The sequence below is a fragment of the Limulus polyphemus genome, unplaced genomic scaffold (assembly GCF_000517525.1).
Source record: "Limulus polyphemus unplaced genomic scaffold, Limulus_polyphemus-2.1.2 Scaffold699, whole genome shotgun sequence".
Lineage (NCBI taxonomy): Eukaryota > Metazoa > Arthropoda > Merostomata > Xiphosura > Limulidae > Limulus > Limulus polyphemus.
In genome coordinates this window covers 311,681-332,844 of record NW_013666309.1, presented here as the reverse complement: position 1 = coordinate 332,844, position 21,164 = coordinate 311,681, and the positions used below count along the sequence as shown (strand labels likewise).

The 21,164-nt window shown below is 30.2% G+C and overlaps 1 protein-coding gene across 2 annotated transcripts in view; it reads left to right on the top strand.

The window, feature by feature from the left end:
* Window positions 1-21,164, top strand: part of LOC106460058 (AT-rich interactive domain-containing protein 4B-like) — a 49,230-nt gene that overhangs the window by 6,348 nt on the left and 21,718 nt on the right. The window contains exons 2-11 of one of the 2 annotated variants that reach the window (XM_022386671.1): window positions 3,003-3,113; window positions 7,375-7,440; window positions 9,479-9,572; window positions 10,090-10,169; window positions 10,405-10,511; window positions 13,470-13,697; window positions 17,191-17,270; window positions 18,158-18,279; window positions 20,282-20,354; window positions 20,768-20,862. In XM_022386671.1, coding sequence (XP_022242379.1) covers window positions 3,003-3,113; window positions 7,375-7,440; window positions 9,479-9,572; window positions 10,090-10,169; window positions 10,405-10,511; window positions 13,470-13,697; window positions 17,191-17,270; window positions 18,158-18,279; window positions 20,282-20,354; window positions 20,768-20,862 — 1,056 coding nt within the window. Of the gene's footprint in view, window positions 1-3,002; window positions 3,114-7,374; window positions 7,441-9,478; window positions 9,573-10,089; window positions 10,170-10,404; window positions 10,512-13,466; window positions 13,698-17,190; window positions 17,271-18,157; window positions 18,280-20,281; window positions 20,355-20,767; window positions 20,863-21,164 lie in introns of both variants that reach the window. The other variant, XM_013919744.2, reaches the window with a different exon arrangement.

Genomic DNA, 21,164 nt, shown 5'->3' with positions numbered 1-21,164 from the left:
TTACTTTATCAGTCATTTTAATCATCTCTTTAAAGAGGTTATGTAGTATCATTACAAAGTTTTCTTGTCAAATAGTAAACATTGTACTGTCTTTGTTTTTGTAGGATTGCCATGAATATTTTTTCATTGAATTATGTATTATCTGTCACAAACTATGAGAACTAATGAACCTGTGGTCTTATGGCTTATTATTACAAAGTTGCTATAATGCAAGTTTTATTTCTTTGACCAAGTTACAATTGGTAATTAGTAGGCCTACTAATTTATGTGCTCTAATGTAAATAAGTGCCAAATTTGGGGTCAGCCTTCAGGAAGTTCTCTTAAAATTGTTTTTCAAAATACCTGGGTTTTCTAAGGTGTTGGGTGAAAAGTTGTACCTTTGTACCTTTTTGTTATTTCGGAATGCATATACATAACACCTAAAAAAAATGTTTTACGCCATTCATATGCGAAATTTGATAAGGCTTAGCAACTTGTGGCAAACAGCATATGAGTACAGAGTGTATAACTAGAAGAGATAATTATTTTCTATACTTTATTTACTGTTCTATGTTTTAAGAACTTACTTGAAAATAGTAATAATATATTTACATGTATAATGTATTATAACCGAAATGTGACTGTATTTTACAAAGTAGTAGTCCACTAAAACACAGCCAAGACAGGTCACTTTGTAAAGGCCAGTTTTATATTCTGGATATGGTAACATGAGTGCACATATGCCACATCATTGCAAAATTCTGTAATGTTAGTCATGTATAATGTTATGAGATTTAAGCTATTTAGACTAAACATTTATAACATTCATATTATAATTTGTAGTCATTCTAGAACAAAAAAAAAGCATAATTTTTATATATTTCCAAATTTTTTATGGTAACTTCGAGGTCTGTTAAATCGACCAAACCTATACAGAGATACTGTAGTGAAAATAACAAAAAAAAAGAAAATTGTTTTTCAAAAAATGTTTGATAATTATCTGAAGGTTATAAAAATTTTGCATGTGATATTTAAAAATATTCTGATGCATAAAAGTATTTTCAATCTTAAAATTAATTTGTATGTTGGATAGTCAACATTAAAAAAAATGCATGAGAAAAACATTACTTAAAAACTTTTTTAAACTTAATAAAAAAATTTATGTTTTGCATACAAAAGCTCTGTAATGTTTACTTATATTCTGCAAAATTTCGTGAAGATATGCTTACTGTGTTAAAAATTTAGCATGAAAAACTATAACAACCACAAAGTGGTTATGAAGTCAGTCCCTAGGACATCAGCTGAGATATTCAAGAGCATGTCTTGTAGGTAAAAATTGGCAGGTACATACAGATTGTTAGTTTGTACAGATGTTTTCTTTGGTTTTGTTTTCAAACTTTGTATTTATTGCACTGCTGCTATACAACAATAATAAATTTTTGTCTTTACAAATATAATCTTTGCCATTCTTTTAAGGAATATGCCAATTTTGCATAGATTTGTATTTAATCAAATTTAAAACCTTTCCTATGCAGTTAGTATTTCTACCTTTTTTAGTTCTTTTAAAAAATGTTCATATTATTTAGGCATTGGTTTTATAAAGCTTAAAATTGTTTATAACTACATTCAAAATTTCTACTTTTACTGTAAGCTTTGATGAAAATGTATTTAAAAATCCTTTGGTACAGTTTGGACTTGCATGTTTTTAGTGAGCTAAAAGTTACCCACTTATAACATGGGCATGGACTGAAACCTATAATTAAACCAGTATATTTTTGTGTGGGTATAAATGATACTGAGCTTAATGGAACTAAATGCGGGTGTGATTATTTTATGGGAAAATGTTTTTGAGACATGTCACAGTTTTTTAGTGATTATAAACAAAATTTTAAAATACTGTTGATTTTTTGATATTTTTTAATACTTGCAGGGGATAATTTTTTTTCAAAAAATGCACATAACAATTGAGCAGTAGTAAAAAATATTTACATAGCACTGCCCCATTGCGTGGCTAACATGCTGTCTCAAGTACATGCAATCCAATACTTTATCAGATTCCTTGAGTCTTGAGAAAAATTGTTGAAAAGACAAATTATTTGGTGCAAAACATATTTTGATACTGTACTTAGTATTTTTTTAATTCTTAATATGAAAATGCTTATGTACATTACTTTCCTCACTAAGCTTACTCATGTAATCTATTTATCTAAAATATGTCTTCCAAGATAGAAATTAGACCATGTTCTGAAATAAAAAGGGCCAAAATATAGGTGTAACTTCTTAAAAATGTTTGTTATCCAGAAATATCACCAAACTGGCGTTACTTATCTTTATGAACTTTATTAAGAGAATTGTACAATGTATAAATAAGAAAAATGATAAAAGTTGAAGCTGTGCAAGGATAAAACTAAATCACAAACTGAATGATTTGGAACTCAAATGGGATGTAATAATGGAAAAATTATTCCCTGGCTTGTATTTAGCAAGTAACAAAAGGACAGGTAAAGTTTTCTCTATTACAGTTATAGAATATAAAGGACACTTTTTGATCTGTTATCCTGTGTAAGGAAAATTATCTGAATAAGTATGTTGCATTTATTGAGAAATCTTTATCAATTCAAAACTGACAAAAATTTGGAAATGCATAGGTGAGCCCTAAAAATTAGACATTGGATATAAAAATAATGTACTGCTTTTGACTTTTTAGTAATAGCTGTAATTGAAGAAAAATTTATGAAAAAAATATTTGACACGAGAATTCATCTTTTAATGATACAACTATATCCATTTTTAAAATAATGTATCGGTTTTGACTTGTTAGTAATAGCTGTAATTGAAGAACAATTTATGAAAAATATACATTTGACACATGAAATAATCTTTTAATGATACAACTATTTCAATTGGATAAAAAATAATGTACTGCTTTTGACTTGTTAGTAAAAGATGTAATTAAAGAACAATTTATGAAAAAAATATGTTTGACACATGAAATCATCTTTTAATGATATAACTATTTCCAGGGAGTTGAAAATCCACCATACTTGACTATTGCTACTGAAGTAAGTGCTAAATATAAGGGAGCTTTTTGTGAGGCCAAAGTTAAGAAAATAAATAGGCAACTGAAATGCAAGGTAAAATTTCTATTTAAAATCTAAGTTTTGTTTGATGTTGTTCATTTGTAATTATGTTTTGCTTTGAAGTATAGTTATTTTGATACAATACCTTACTTCTTCTCACAAAATAGCTTTTCTCAATTAGTACTGCCCTCTGTTGGCACAAATTTTCAAAACCTTCCACCTCCCGTTTCTGTATATCCACATGCAAATGATCATGCAGTAGCTCTCCACCAATAGGAGCTTGACACAGCTGTTATTGTAACCAGCACTTGCTTCACATTTATACTCGTAAATCACTTCTCCAGTGGCAGTAGTACCATACAGAAGTGCTGGTCTTTGTTCACAGATTTGTCGACTTTCCTTTATACTACAGACTAGTTTTTTGTTATTATTTATTTAAGTTTTAGCATTTTGGAATTGTGAAAGGTTTCTTTTTCAGGTGCCTTTTTGCTAGGTTATTGTGGATCCCACTCTGTGCAAGTGGTGCCTGACCAGGTATTTTTTTTGTTGTTGTTGAAAATCTGCACTGTCCATTCAGTGTCAATTATGTTGTAGCCCTTCCTACTGCAAACCTTGTGTATAATTTCAGATGCCACCAGGTGTTAGTTGTGTCTCCATTTGTCAGAAACTACTTTTTAGTATTATACATAGTAATGTAAATATATGGGTGTGTTGGGCTAAGGATTCTTCTACAGTAGGTGTCTGGGACTTGCTGGCGATAAATTTAACAATAAATGAACAGCATGCACTCCACTTGTTTTGTAAAGTAATATATATAGATATATATATATTTGCAACAAGTTAAACATGTGTACAAAATTCTTTACACTATAGAAATTATAGTTACATCTGAAACACTAATCAGCTTTCCACTTTTTGTCAAAAGTCCCCTTGGGCTAATCCAATTGCTTTAAAATTCAGTTGACAAGCTAAACTATTTTTCTCTATTTTTATAGCAGCAATATCCATGTATAATTCACTTACGCTGTTGTGTAAGTTATCGCAGTTGTATCCTGAACTTCCAATAATCATCTCCTTTTTGTTTCAGTAATCGTTTGCTCTTCATACTTCCAATAATCGTCTGCCTTTTGTCACAGTCCACACAGGCGGGTTCTGTTTATAGACAAGTTATTCTTCGTATCTCATTCAAACTGTTAATCTCACTCTAACATATCAACCATTAGGCCATTCACTCCCACGATGGTTACCTTTACGTTCTCTAACTTTTCTCTTTCACTGGACTTTACTTTTACTCTGTTTCTGCTCATCTAGTCTCAGCTATTTATATGCCTTCTATATAGGCCTTCTAGAAATTTCCATAGCCTTGACATTAATGGATTGCAAACACAATGTTTGATAGCCTCGACATCAATGAATTACAAGCACAAAATAAATTAATTAATAATACTGCCTATATATATATATATTTATATCTGACACCATTCTACTGTCACCTATGCCTAAACAATTATGTTGCAGGATTGTGTTATGTTCATCGTAGAGATGGGGGGTACCAAAGGATTGCTAGTTGCTCTCTCTGGTGGTTTTGTGCGTCATAAATATGTTTGTCCTGGACCATACGCTCATGGACTAACACGAGTAAAGCACACAGAAATTGCTGCCCATCTTTGATGCTCAGCCCCATTGAGACTCTTCCTAACACAGACCTGGTGTACAATTACAGATGCTGCCAGATTTTGGTTGACTCTGTTGACGTGGTAGTTTTGGTTTTCAAATAGGGTGTCGAGTTTACCCGTTGCACTGTTTCTGGTGTTGTGATCCTTCAGACTCTCCAATGCATTTTTCCTTCCTTTTTCTAGTGGAGTATGGGAGTCCTTACCACTTACCAGTTCCTAGCTGCTGGGGTGGTAGACCATGGAGGCTTGTCCTCCTGAGTGATGAATCATACCACTCAGTTGAGAGTAGGGACGTGGCATTCTGCAGGTGTCGATGGCATATAGCACTTCCTACAATGGACCTGATGTAGAATTCCAGATGCTGCCAGGTTTTGGTTATAGCACTATACTGTATTACTCTATATATATATCTGACCGGCTGCTTTTTCCTACCTTAACATTCCTCTTCTTACCATCCTCCAGAGGTACATTCCAAGTTGGGTCTGGTGTTGATTAGAAATGGCCCAGTCACAATTAGAATCAATGTTGATGGCACGATGCCCTTCCTACTGTGGACCTTATGTACAATTCCAGATGCCATCTGGCTTTGGTTGGAGCACTCGGCCATGTCACAAATATATATGTTATATAGCAGTTTGCCTCTCAGGATAAGATGTTCTTCTCCCTGCCATGGACATTCCTGGTGAGTCTGGTGTTGATTGGAGATGGACCAGCTAAGTAAGTCCTGACATGTGCTGGCCAGTATCCCTCCTCCTACTGCAGACTAAATGACAAATGCCCACTGCCTCCAGGTTTTGGACTGGAGGTGTATCCCAGCTGAATGCAGCACGTTTTCCCACTTGTATTTTCCTCCTATTTCGGACTGGAAGTACCGTACCCATTGGCACCAGATTTTGGACTGTAGGTGTTCTCCTTCCAGAGTTTTGGATGTCAGTTTCTGGCAGATCTGGTGTTGGTTGTGTTGGAAATATGCACAAGTGGATATGGATTTTGGTAAGGAAGCTTGTCTTCCCTACCAATTCCCATATCGAGGTGAAGAGATAGATGATCCTCTACCTTCCATGGATCTGATGTAACATTCCAGATACCACCTGGTGTTAGTTGAGGTTGAACTACCACTATGGTCTGTCACGCCCTAGCCAATTGACACCCAGAGGTCCCCTTAATCGGTCATACATGTTCTGAGATTCCTTCATGGTTTTCCATCTTTTATGTTCGTGACATAGTCATAAAAGAGCAAAGAGTATACCTGGATCAGATGTGGTGCAGTCTCTTGCTCGGGTGTGATTAATGAGTGCAAATGTGAAGAGGGTTATGATAGGAGTTGTGTTATGCTCCTATTGGTGGAGAGCTGCTGCACGATCATTTGCATGTGGATATGCAGGAGGTGGAAGGTTAGTGATGGAGCATTGAAAATTTGCACTGACTGAGGGCAGTACTAATCGAGAAAAGCTATTTTGTGAGAGAAAGTAAGTATCTATTGGAAATACATTTTCAGTGAAGGAAAATGCTAATTTAGATGCAGTAGTCCAAAGCTTTCCATTTCTTAGTTTTGCACTAAACTAATGACACTCAAATGTGAAAAATAACCTGATATAAATCATAAGAAAATGCACAATTTTCAAATTTTATTTCATAATTATGTAAAATGTTTGCTTAAGATTTTTTAATTCAATATTAGAGAATATTTATTTTTCTAAGGGTTGTTTATTTAAGAAAAGTTTGAGTAAAACAAAATTGCAGTAAAATAAATTCTTTGGAATAGTGTGCTAACATACGATTAAATTATCTAAAACTCCTGAGTAATGATTAAGGAGTCCAGCATTTAAAAAAGTCTTCTAGTTATCTTTTGAAATTATACTAAGTTATAACGACAGTTGCACAACACATTTTGTTTAATTTATACACCTACTCACTGGTTACTTGATGTTATCATTGTTACATCATGTTCAAGTTTTTTGACTTGCTAGATTGAAATATTTTGAAAGGATGGTGTATATTGATAAGCCTACATAAAAAGTATTGTAAAACTGTATTAAATTCTAAAACTTCATTTGGGGTAAATATGGTAAACTTAACTCTCAATGTCATACAATAACTGGATAATATAGCTGGCTGAGTACATTGTTTATGCTTTTTAAAGTTTTAAAGATTTGAGATGATAAAGCAATATTGTAGAAAAGTATTATAGCAACTTTTTATCATTAAACTAATAAATCTGAAATTATTAATTTTAGTACTGTTTCTGGTTTGAGGTCATTAATGTCCCAGTCATTTTTCATAAAATCATAAAGAGCAAGGTGATAGGTCATTCTTTAACACTTCAAAACACTCAGCTGAAGTTCAAACTAAATGTAGAATATCTCATTCGTATGCTTATCCAACAGAAGCTGAAAATAATTTTAACTACACAACATTGTACATTTTGAAGCAAGCCATTCTAAATTTTGTGTATCAATTGGATAGAATATTATATAGTGAGAGGTGTATTTAAGACTCGTTTTAATGAAAAAATGTTTTATGGTCGAAATTTAGGAAACTGTTATAAAGGCTAATAAAATCTTTGTATTGGCAGTAGTATTGTTTAAATTAACAAGTTCTACTACCATTTTCATAGCGTTATTTTATTAATGTTTCAGGTTACATTTGAAAACAGTCTTGGAACTGCTGTGCTTCCAGAAGATCACATAAAAGGAAATTTAAGGGTATGTCAGTGGACTGAAATATTTTTATAAAAGAAATTTTGCTGTTTATTTTTGTAGTTCATATGTTTGCTTACAGCAACCTTAAAGATTGTTTGTAGTTCCAGCTACATACGTAATTAAACTTTTAATAGGTGCTTTATGGTTAACCCAAGACCTCAAACACAAAGAAGTATAAAATACAGATTTTAGGCTTAAGAGATACCAAATTGATATCATAGATAGGTTAAAAATATTGGAAAGTTTTAGGAGCTGGGAAATATGATTGCTCAAAATGTGGAACCTGGGAGTACCATATATACATGGGTTATGAATTGGAGAGCTTCTCTGTAGAGGTTTCACTAATTTTAATAAATTCAGAAACTAGAAAACTGTTGCACACCTAATGCATAATAATAACAAACTACATTCATGGAAAACTCCTGAAATTTCATAAATTTAGGTTTTTTACCTTAGTCTTGAAATTTGATTTAAAAAAACAAACTTTTTTTTGCCACAACAGTCCTTGAATTTCTTCTAGAAATAAAAATTATGTACTTTCAATTTTTTGATTGATTTTTATTTTACTTGTGGTGTGCGATTACTATATATATACACACATACATACACACACACACACACACACACACTTAAAAAAGCACACTGACTAGCTTAACAAGTTTTCAACAATTGCAATGTGCTTTTATAAGCATGTATATTGTTACGGATCCAACTACTACTTCCCCAAATGCTCAGAACTCCATGTGCTCATTACATCATATTGATACAAACATCTTTTAGCAAATCTCTACAGTCTTTGCTATTTTTATAATAACATATAATGAACAAATGCACATACAAAGGCTTAATTGCAGATATTCATTTAAAAGCTCATGATATTAATTTTATGTTATCTCAACTTTAGTATAAAGATGTGTTGACTTACATGCAATTTTCCATGTCTTTCAATATTCTGAATGCAATATTTTTATTTACAGCAGTAATTCAGTAATGAAGAACAACAAACTTTGCTCCAGTTATGAATGATTTTGGCAATTTTGCAATATCTAATTTTAAGTGACATTCAGTATTACATTCTAGAGAGGTTGATGAGTTTCAAATGTCTAGTGCTTTGAGTTTTGTTTTAAGCTATAAGTTCATTAATATATCCATCATGGGAGAGAGAGTGGTGAAGCTGCACTTGAAAGGGGAAATATGTAAGCACAACTGCAATAAAAACTGTCTAGTGAAACAATAAAAGCATCTTTTGGTAAATATACAATAAACGGTGTAAAAAAAAAAATACAAAAAACACAGGCAGACATAGTTGGGGCACGGACTGTTAATTTCATCAGTTGTGACTTGCTGTTATAACTGGAAGTACTGGTTGCAGTGATGTGTCTTTAATTTCCAAAAAATTGTTGTAGCACTTTCAAACTTGCATATTTAAAAAAAGTACAGCATTTTTTATGACTAAGTAGCTCCCAGTGACTCAATGGTAAGCTTGAGGGCTTTACTTTATGAATTTGTGATTCAGTTGCTAGGATGGGTACAGTACAGATTGCCCATTGTGCAGTTTTGCACTTTAAAATAAAGAAACTGACTGAGCATATCTGAAGTTTCATAAATTCTTTTCCAGTTGAATCGAATTATATAAAAATTAATGTACATAAATGAAAGAAATAGAAAAAAACTTTTAAGTTCAGTAAAGTAAATGTCAATTTAGTATTACCATGTATAATTCAGTTGTTAACTTGATGACTCAGCTTTTGCTGTAACTCAAAATTATACAATCTTCATAGATTATTTGTGATATGTACTTTATTTGATTTTGTATTTATGAATTCCTTTTGTTTCATTTTTAAAGTTATTTCAGATTTTATTATTTTTATTCTAATTTCAGATGATTGCATTTTTCTTGGTGGAGTTAAAATAACATGAGTTAAAATTGTATTTGAAAATTTATCCTCTGTTTTTTTTAACATAATAGCTATTTAAAAAACTAAATTTTTTAAATTATGTCTTTTTAATGTCATAGATTAACATAAATAATATTATGTAGGTGGGTGGAAAGGTGGAAGCCAAACATCCGGAAAAGAATCAGTTCTTTGAAGCTATAATCAGCAAAATTCTTGACTTAAGCCTGTACACTGTTGGTAAGCCCATGTATTTCATATTTAAATTCAACCTAGTTGATCATGGTTTTTTTTTTATCTTACTCCTTGGAAACTGAAGTAAAAGCAACTGTGAGTTATTCTAAAATGTTGTATGAATGTTTTTTATCTTGTTTTTATTTGAATTATGATTTGTAATTACCTTTATGAAGCACAATTATCAAACACTTGCTTCTGTTTTTGAAAGCAAAGTATTAGTGCCATAGCAGACATTTAAAATACAATTGCTCATTTTGAATTTTTGTAAACAGTGTAATACATTTCTAGATTTATTCATACATAGTATAGAGAACTTGTACAACATTACATTTACAGTATTTTAGTGTGATTTGATTTTATAATGTATGAAGTCAAGGGCACAGATGTCAAGATATGCTAGTATTTACAAAGAATAAGTATTCTTTCCTCACTTTTGTGGTATACTACTTGTCAAATTAGAATTTTTTTTAAGGCCATGTTAATTGCAAGTACTTGATTCAAAGTTTTTATACACTTTCAGTTTTTGATGATGGTGATGAAACCACACTAAGAAGAACATCCCTTTGTTTGAAAAGTGGGAGACATTTTGCAGAAAGTGAGGTAATTGTGAGCTTTTTGTGGTATTCAATAAACTGATAAGTTTAAAGGCATCTCCCCATCACTTCTCCACCTCCTCTCTCTGTAGGTATATATAATTATTATAGAAGTTTAATTATCACTTAGTTTGAAATTGCAGCAGCTTCAAAGTAAATGAATACATGTTTTTGCTAGGTTACCAAGCCATTTTGGAAAAGTAATTTTTATATTTGTTAATATATTTTGGTGGTTTCTTTAGACTTTGGATCAGTTACCACTTACTAATCCAGAGCACTTTGGTACACCTGTGCTAAACTCCAAGTCAAAGAGAAAGAGAAGACCCACCACAAGCTCTTTGGCAACTATGTAAGTTTAAATATTGTACACGACTTGTTTATTAGAAATAATATTTGCATATTTAAAATTACTTTATAAGTATTATTACTGATTAAAGTATAATAAAAATTAATTAAAAATTGTGTCAAAAAGAGTATTTTTTATTATAGCCCTGTTACTTTTTCCTTTGTAATTTTCGAATCAGATCAGAAAAAAAGTGCAGATTTTGAAGAATTATTAAGTCTCCACCCGCAAATAATAGCCTTGTTTTTGGCATCAGTAATTACTAGTTCAAAGTAATTGATAAAGTTGAAAATGAGACTATGCTATAAAATAAGGAGACTTTTAATTTTTCAAAAGAAGCCAAAATTACCAAAACAATCTGTTTAGGTAATTAAACTTTATTTAAACTTTCAGTGCAGATTTGTATTTTGTCTGACACAAGTCATTGCCCAGGATGCATTTTGGTCAATATCAGAACTCGTCAGCTGAGCTGGGCCAAGACAACTAAAAGCTTACCTGAAATGCTGTTTATACATGCAATATAAAAACTTAATTTATGAAGTTCACTTCTAGAAGTTGGCAAAGCATTAAAAAATGAGTATTAATATGCAAGTGAAAAAGAATATCTGCAGTCTGGTGTAGTTTTTAGACATTAGATATAAATTCCATGTTTATAGTAAAATTTGCTGTTTGAAAAAGGATATTTATGCTTAAGTAAGTTTCACATTGTTACAAAATTATAGCTTAGCTGTTCTCCCAGCAAATATAGTGGTTCAGTCAGGATTGCATCAAAAGTCAATTTGGAAATAGGAAATGCTTTTATATTGTTGTCATTATGTGGATCTTGTAATTTTCAGTTGTTTATTTAAAATAATGCTTTATCAGAAAGAATGGATTGATAAAAAGAAAATGAATTCTCAGTTAATAATGGTAACAAGTAACGTCTAGCTTTTATATGCAGTATTTGGTACCTGTGTTGGTCTTATAGCACTTTACTGGCTATCTTGTCTGTAAAAAAAAAATGTAAATGCTCCATGAATATGCTCTTCTTTTCAGTATTGCCATAAAAATATGTAATTTCAATTCAAAGTATTGAAATTAACTACTAATTTTCATATTAAGATTAAAAATATTTTTCTTAATCTCAAAAATTTCAAATTTCCTTTTTGTAATCCCTAAAACCTCCTAAATGCATTTCAAAAATTTGTTTTCAGAAAAACTTTATATTTTATCTGTTATATTCTTTACCCTATCTCTATAAAGGGCCCCCCAGTGGCACAGCGGTATGTCTCCGGACTTACAACACTAGAAACCAGGTTTCGATACCCGTGGTGGGCAGAGCACAGATAGCCCTTGTGTAGCTTTGTGCATAACAAAAAAAAAACAAACTCTATACAGGATTGGTCAATTTGACCGACCTCGTAACCACTAAAAAAAACTATCAAAATAAATCTAAATTACCCTTTTTTTCTTTCTAGAATGACTTCAAATTGTAACATTAAACCACATTCGTTTATCCTAAGTAGCTTTAAACTCATAACAGTATACATCTATTTATAATTAAATTTTATTGTTTTATTGCCCTTTTAACCATGTCTAACTACTATCCACACCATTATAAATTGTAAATCACTCGGGGAACGTACAGCTCATGTTATGCTATCGAATTACATTACTACGAGCTACTATGAGCTGCTCACATATGTACCTCATGAAACATTTTTATTATTATTTATTTTACCTAATCTAATCTTAACTAACCTAAAAAGATTCCAATTTTTACATTTTAGTTACTTTTATAATAATAGATAAAGAATAAACATGAAAAACAAGATATAAGGTACTTACCCAATATTTTTTTTTAATGTCGATTGTCGATGACACTTAACTCTACTTTTTTTATACTAGTGGTAGTGATGTACTAAATCATTTTTATTTAGTTAAGTAATGCACCAAAAAACATAAACTAATGACATGCAAAAAGTAGACAATGTCTCATAACTCTCAAAAGTTTTCTGGCTTTCTAACTATGTGACAAGATCCATTAAAAAGTCATTCAAACTAGCCATTGTGATTCCTGTGGAAACCAAAGTTGTATTATAAGTTAAACTGGCATTTGTCTGTTCAGAAAACAATGTTATACATCATTTGATAGATGAAAACCTTGACTTTCTATTGGTTATAGGTAATATATAATTAATTGTAAGAGAGAACTATTAACAAATCCTGAAGAGAGGGTGTGACAGGAGGGGTCTGATTTTCTAATTGATAGCTCTGTAACCATACAAAATTGAAGGCTATAAAAATTACGGTTTGTCTGAGTAATGATGTTTTTATAGGGAGTAATTTACGTTTAATTTCATACTTTTTGAAGGGGTGGTGGATCAAATAGAGAAGAGAAGATGCGTAGAGAAAATGTGTCATACTAGGGGAAAATTCAGGATTTTTTAAAAATATTGCCTTACAGAATTAAGAACCTAAAACTTGTATGCTATTAAAATATGGATTATTAGCTAAGATTTTATGCTATACTAATTGGTATATCATAAACAAAAAGTAGTTGAATAAAATTTTGAATGTTAGACACTAAAACCTTGTGTCATGCGCAGTAAAGGATACCCGTGGCAATAAGGTTAAGTCAACTTTAAATAACTATTTTTTTGTATGTTAAAGTATTTTATTTCTGTCATATGTTAAGGAGTGAATTTAGTAATTAAATTTGATACAGGGTTTTAATGAGATTATCTTTTCTAAAGTTTATTATAAAGCATTGAAAGAGAAGTGAGACTTAAGTCATAAGTCTCTTAGTCTAATGACACTTTTAAGCTTTTTCCTGTTCAGCAATTACATTGGTATTTTAATTGTGAGATTATGTTGAATGAATACATTTTTGGATTCAGGAAAAATAAATGGAATTCTCTAGACTTGTTATAGATTAACTTGTTAAGTATAATGTATAAAAACAATGTATTTCTTGTTTAGTAGCGATGATGATGAAAGCAGTGATGATGAGACCCCTCAAAAAAAAGGAAAGGAATCAAAGTCAAGAGAAAGAGACCCTAACTATGGAAAAGTTGTTTGTTATGATTTTGGTGATAGAAGAAAAAAGGATAACTGGTTTCCAGCATTGGTGGTTGCCCACACTGCGCAAGAAAGTATCAAAATGAATCCAAAACAAGAATTTTTGGTTCGGTCTTTTAAAGATGGCAAATAGTATGTTTTTTCTTACTACTTGTAACATCAGTTGTGTTTTTTTTCGGTAAAGTAAATGAAAATAATTTTGTTGATTGATAAACTAAAATCGTCCTCCAAATAATAATTATTTCCATATTACCTTCAATTACATGGGTGAACACTATGTAGACATAGAGAGTCAATTATATGTATATGTGTAATTTAATAATGACCTAGAAGAGTCAGGGTTAGTGATTTGTCTTGAAATATAGGAGGAATTAGAACATAAAGAAAACAATTGATAATATTAGTCTGTTCAACACTATAATTGGAATGAGAATCATTGAGTATAATTGAATGGAAAGAATGTCTGTACAGCAATAATTTCCTTTTCTCACATTTTTAAGACCTTTGTGTATCATGCTCAAAATATTAAAGATTGTTTTTTTTTGAAATAATTAGATTAAGGTATGAATGTAACAATTTAGTAATTTTTGAAAGATGATTACATCTTACTTCTCTCTGTGTTTAATTTGATTCTTTTTGTATGACTGGATCAATGAGCAAATAATGACATTTTACAGGTTACATTCAAAATTTATTATCAATGTGTGTCAATAAATTTAGCATTAAAACATAGTTTTTATTCGAACTTTTGTTATTTTAGTTTTAACATTTCAATTAGAAAAAGAAATATGACAAAAGTCTTAGTTTTTATTTTTCTGTGTTACATAATGCATTTGATCTCCTGTTTCTCTACTTCAGATTTGTCTAATTTTTAAAATAATCTGTTGTAGTTTCAAGCTCATAAGAAACAAAATATACATAACGACAAGCAAAAATGAAAGATTTAAACCTCCTACCTTCTTGATTTGTTGAGATATAAATAAATTTGTCAACCCAACAAAGAAACCTCTTCCCTCTCACTCTCTCTCTAATTTTTGAGATTGTTTGCTGATCAGCTGTATAAGATTGATGAATATCTTTATAACCAACAGAAAGAACAGATTCTCCCCTACATAAATCTTACAATTCAACATTTAGCTTTGTTGTAGTAAGCTTTAAGGTGAGGGGTATTATGTTGATCAGATTTGGTGCTCTGAACAGTAACATAATTTTTTAACCTTTTTATAGCTTACTTAGAAAGCCAGATAATTTGTTGTAGTTTTGGAACATCCTATTCTAGTGATTTATATATTTTCGTATGTTTTAAGATGCATATTTGAAAGCTGCATGAATTTTTTTTTTTTTGTACATTCAAACTTGTGAGACTTAGGGAAGAATGTCTAACATTTTTGCTGAGATGCGGATGGCTCAAGTATGCAGTGAGTAACAAAACTCCTTGTTTTATATGTAGATTTTTTATTTAATGTGTCATATTTTTTAACAATAGTAACTAAAATGTAAAAAATATAAATTCAGCATAGTCTAACAAAACTTCAGTAACGTAAAATATTGCTTGCTCAAGCACAGTGTTAAACTTGACACTTGGATCAGGTGCTGTTTTATGTTAGCTCTATGAGAAACTGCAAGTGGGCTTCCACTGTAATTTATTGCTTTTGGTGGAAGGATTACTATTCCAATGGGTGCAAAATAAAGCACTAAACCTGAAAAAATTAAAAGAAAACAGGTGTGAAAAGGTTAACAGTTGAAACTGTTAATATAAGTAATTTGGAACTTTCTAATCAATATTGCAGTCAGTGTACAGGAACAAATGGGGTTATTCATTTTATTTCACATTTTTCAACTTTTCCTTTTACTGTACGTTGTTATCTCTGCAATTAGTGTTAGGGTAGAGAAAATAAAGTTTCTCTAAAAACCTCATTTAAGAGGTTCTAGAGGCTGTGCAAATGAAATGTGAAACTGTAAGCTGAATAGAAGTATTTTTATTCCTAGAATGAAAATTACTTCTCACTTGGACTCAGTAAAAGTTTTTGGCAACTTATAGACAAATCTTTGTTAGTAATTTTTTATTAAAAACTTTGATTTTTTTGTATATGACATATTTTTAATGTTTACTAAAAATGTGCTAAATTTTTTGAAGATGCATAGTTATGGTATTTATATTGTTTCACAGTTACAAGGTTAACCACATCAAGTAACTTCATTTTTAAGGGATTAATGCAAGTGTGATCTGGAAATAAGTATTAATTTTCATAAAGGATGTTCTTTGCATTTAAAGATTAAAGCAAAGTTAAACTAATTTTGATATTTTTGCTTGCTCTGATTTTAATACTAATATACCTCTTGAATCTAACATTTTGTTGGTCAAGGGTAGGAGGGAAGACAAATTTACTTGTATCTAGCCTTGGACTATTGGTTACCCCACTACAATATTTGTAGTTGTAGACAACTACTGATTACAAATTTAGAGTATATGTCAATCACTTTGTGTTCTGTTGCCATCTACAGCTCTTTTGGAAGTGGTATCATTCCATATTTGGATTTGAAAATTCTGTGAATGATGAGAAGGTAAAAGAAACTTCAATAAACATAGAACCAAGGTCACTGTTTTCAGAAAGCTATTCACGAATTTTTACATGATTTGCAGGGGATTGAAGCATGCAACAAATAACCAGAAACTAGGATTATCTTCTGACATGATTTTTGTATGTCAGTATTTTTTGAGATTTTGGTTATTGAAGAGGCAGAGTTCAGCAGTTCTTGTTGTTATTGGTAATTTGTAAATTAGATACCAATTATATGAAATGCCCCTAATACTGTGGTGTTAGAACAGTCGTGAGTGACTTCTAATTTGTGATATTTATTTAATTTGTGACACATCAGAATACACAAAGCTGTGTTTGTGTCAGGAACCATAGACAACAAAGTAAGTTTTTCATGTGAAACAGTGATGAAAGTGAAAATGTAAACAAGCAAGGCTTGTGACATAAATACCATAAGCATGGTACTAGCTACTGAAATATCTTTTTTTGTTCTCAGTAAAGAAGCTAAATATGGACAAAGTCACATGGTAGCATGATGTTATGTTCTTTTTTTTTGCATAAAATTAAAATTTTTAAAAACTATCATTATCAACTAATTTGTAGGCTAAGTATGGCTAGTTAGTGGCTTTTAGTGTGTTGAAATAAGCATTCTTCAGTATTTGAAATCATTAAATATTTTTGTATTTTGTTTTCACAACTAAAAAGAAAAAAATATGTGTAAAAATACTTAGAATGGGTTCTGCTAATAGTCAATCTTTTGATTATTTATGATTATGATCTATTTGGAAAATGTAAACTTTGAAATAACATACTTTTATGAAGTATACACACATGGTTATATTAAAACAGGATTTTCAGAGGTGAGAATATTTACTGTGTATATTTTGATGTGCTTTTCAATTTTTTTATCTAAGTTAATTTCATGCATTAGTAATGTTCAAGCCAAAATTTTTATTACATTTCTATTAACTTGAGACAATTTTACCAGAGATAATTGATAGAAAAATTTTCTTGTCAAGAACACTTTATGTACAAAAGAAATTTACCCTTAAGCTGATAATGTATTTGTTTTTTTTTTGTTTCAGTTATCAAATTTCCAAAAAAGACGTTCGAGAATTTACGAGAGATATTTGGACCAAAGTGGACAATCCTACACTAAAAACAGGTGGGATCATGTGACAATTTGGGCAATGTAGCTTTATTTCAATAAATTATAAGTTCCTCTAGTGTTATATGATTAATGAAAATTCAATTTTTGTGTACAAAATTGTGACATTAAATTTTTATAGCAATTTAGTAGTTTTTTTATGAAAGTTTCTTTTTTAGGATAGAAAGTACATGAATGAAATTTATTATTTTGTATATATTGAATTTTGTATAGAAAATGAATTAATAATGAGATAGAGGAGCCAGGAAAACAAATTTGTAAATGATCTCGCATATAGATATATAATTTGTTTGGGTTAACAGGAGTCAAAAGAACTTTGAGATTTTGCTTCCCTGTAAAACATATAATATTGGTAGTATAATGTAGTTTCTTCACTGCTACTTTTAAATATACAGCTAAAATTTAGTGATAGTATTCTGTACATCATTTCAGTTGATGCACATGGGTATGTTATGAAATTGATGAACTGACAAGTCTATATATTTTGTTTTTGTATGCATACTTTGTAGGTGGTAAATTTCTCAATGTGGAATTTTAAGAAAGAAATGTTGGAAATGCTTATCTAATATGATAATGTGGGGTTATCAAGAACTGTAAAATATTGCTATGTGGCAGTAAATAACAAGAAGCATAAATTGGTCTCAATTGAGGAGGAACTTGTAGATATAAAATCAGTAGCACAAGTTCAGCTACATTTAAAGCTGTACTGGTTCTTGTTTATATGAAATTTTGTTCTGTATTTCTTTTTCATATAAAACCTGTGTTTACGTAATCTGCTGTTGGGGTAGATATTTTAATACTTTATTGATCTGTATGCATTGTTTGAAAGCAAGCTGGAATAGTAATATAATGTTTTTCTAAAATGAAAGTTGTTTTTGTTTTAGCTGTAGAAAGAGCTCTTCAGTTTCTCCATCGAGACGAATTACCACCTCACTGGGATCGAGAACTTCTAATGGGACTCTGTGTTCCCTTAGCAGAGGAAGCTTCTCAACATTCAGAATCTGATGTATGACTTTTTTCTTTTCTTTTTTTTGTTTAATTAAAGATTTGTTCACTGTGATTCTTCAGTATTTAGGAATAATATACAAGACTTTCTTAGATAAGAATAGTGAGTTAGCTAAACACATTCATACTAAAAAGAACAATTTGAGAGTTAGAAGAGCCAAATTTTGTTGGCTCAAAATTGGTCTCAGATTTTACATGATCAGCAAAATTTTCCAAAACTTAAAATGAATTCTAATTGGTCTAACAGTTTTTCTTAAACTAAATGTTACAAAATGTGTAGTGATAAGCTATGTTAAAATATTTTTAATGTAAAATTGAAATTGTTCTACTAACTGCCTTCCCTCTAGCTTATCATTTCAAAATTAAGGATGGTTTGTGCAGACAGCCATTATGTGGCTTTGTGAAAGAAATTCTAAAAAAAAAACACTAATATATTTAGCAGAATACAGCTTAAGAGAAAGTACTGAGTACCAGTGTTGTTGTGTTTTAAGTGGTATTTTTAAATTATAAAAAAAAACAACATGAAACTATAAGAACCAGTTGGTTCATACAGTATTATGTTCATTTAAGTAGTTTCATTCATTCATTCATTCATTAAGTAAAATTTAGAATAATCATTTGCAAATCACACAACTCTTGTCAAAAGAATTGAACATGTTCTTAGTTAATACAGGTCAAAAAACTGCCGCACGGGCATGACAGGACATCTATGAGTTCAAAGTAGCGAGGCTGTTCAGACCTCAAAAAAAAAAAACACTATGTGCAAATACTGATATTATTTGAAAAGTTGGTGCTAATAACCACTCCAAGAATAAAAAAAAGTATTTAATTGTGTTTGTGATTTTGAAGTCATATTTCTAATGGTAATGGAGTTCTGAATTTCTGTGAAATAAATGTTTGTTTTTTCTGGAACTATTAAACATACTGTGTGTGTGTGTGTGTAACATTAGACCTAAACAACAGGAAACCATGGAAGAAACTTAATGAGGCATACAGGTCTTTTTAATTAATAAGAATGTAAATCAAGTCACCTAACAAATGTCTATAAAGAATGAGATGTTCCAAATGTGTGTCTTTAGGTGAAAATAGAAACTGGATCAAGATTTACATGTTTATTTATTAAAAAATAAATTTAAAAAAATAAAAGAGATATGGAAAAATACATAACGTATCAAAGCAAGTTAGCAAATAGTGCAAAATTATATTTCAAGTTTGTAATAGTAGATTTAAATGTAAGAAATACTTTAGCTTTGTACAAAAATTGATCAGACTAACAAGAGATTGATGAGAAAATGATTTCAGAAGTTGACAAAATCACAAGTTTACATCGTGGACTACAGTGAAACCTTGTTAATTTGAACACTCAGAAAATGGTAAACCAGTATCCACTGCAAGTGCAGGTGTCTTGTGGTCAGTGATTATCACCTTGTTCCATCTTCTGATGAAGACATACATGACAAAGGGGTTATTTAATCATGTATTTATAGAAATTGCATATTTGTTACAAGAAATGCCTATATGGATTCAGAGCATGAATATATAATTATTGAGTAAATTTCATGTTGTGAAGATTTTTTTTTATATATGAAAAAATCATTCAGATTGTAGATGTCAGGACTAAGAAGAATTTGCCACACAGGATGGACTACCACAAACTGAATCTTGATCACATAAATTTTATCTGACTTGTTTTTCTTATTGTGATTTGAACAATGAAATTAGTCCAAAAGTAAATTTGAATTGAAAAAAATTATCATTATAGCAGAACTATGCCTGTGGATACTTTGGCATTTAAACTCTTATTATCTGGAAACAATTAATTTAATGATGTGCTTGTTTGCATCGTGTTCCATGTAAGTTTTCTTAGGAGTAAAAATTCTTCAAAGCAATGTTAAGTTAAAAGAATTTGAAAGTTCTTGAAATAAATTTTTGAATTAAATGTATATTCAAATAGAAAGATATTAATAGAAATGACATTGCTATATAGTAATTTTTATTTTCAGCTTTCAGATGATGAACCAAGTGAAGAAAAAGATCATTTTGTTGCACAATTATACAAATTCATGGATGACAGAGGTAAACTAAAATGATATAAAACATATTAATGACATTTTCTATTCACAATTTTTTAAGTGCAGATATGATATTTATTTAACTCAAACTTCATTAGTGTAATAAAAGTTATTTGAACAAAACATTTATCAACTGATTAATTAATTTTATTACTACACAGTATATTTTACTGTTTTTATAATAACCATTAATACTTTTTTTTTCAAAAAATTGTCATATGTATCTGATTAGGGAAAAGTCTTGATATTATTGAAGTTACATAAAAAAATCAATGAAATAGTTATTTATAATTTTTGCACCATTGTTTCATGCATGGTCAATATTTCTTTATGGAAGTGTGCAAGGAGAGTAAATTATTGTTTAAAAAGTTATTGCTGTCATGTCTACAAATGCTCATGTTATATTATTTTTTGAAGGTACACCAATTAATAAAGGTCCAACATTGGCTGGTAAAGATCTTAACCTTTACAAGCTTTTCAAAACAGTGCAAAAGATGGGAGGTTACAACAGGGTATGATATTATTTTTATTTGTTTTTACATTTAACCCTTTCGTGGCAGGATCATGCAAATTGTGGAAATTGAGTCACAAATTTCATTTGTACAATAATACATGCAGTAACTTTGAGATTTCTTAATGTATCCTCTCAAAAATGGTAAGATTTTGTTAAAGATCATAAGTATCTTGTACACAAATAATGATGATTTTATAATTAAGTGTTTTTACTAAAAGTTATTTTTCTATTGTAGTTACTTGCATTCAAACTATTAACAGATTGAATTCAAGGTGATTTTCATTTTAAGTATAAAAATAC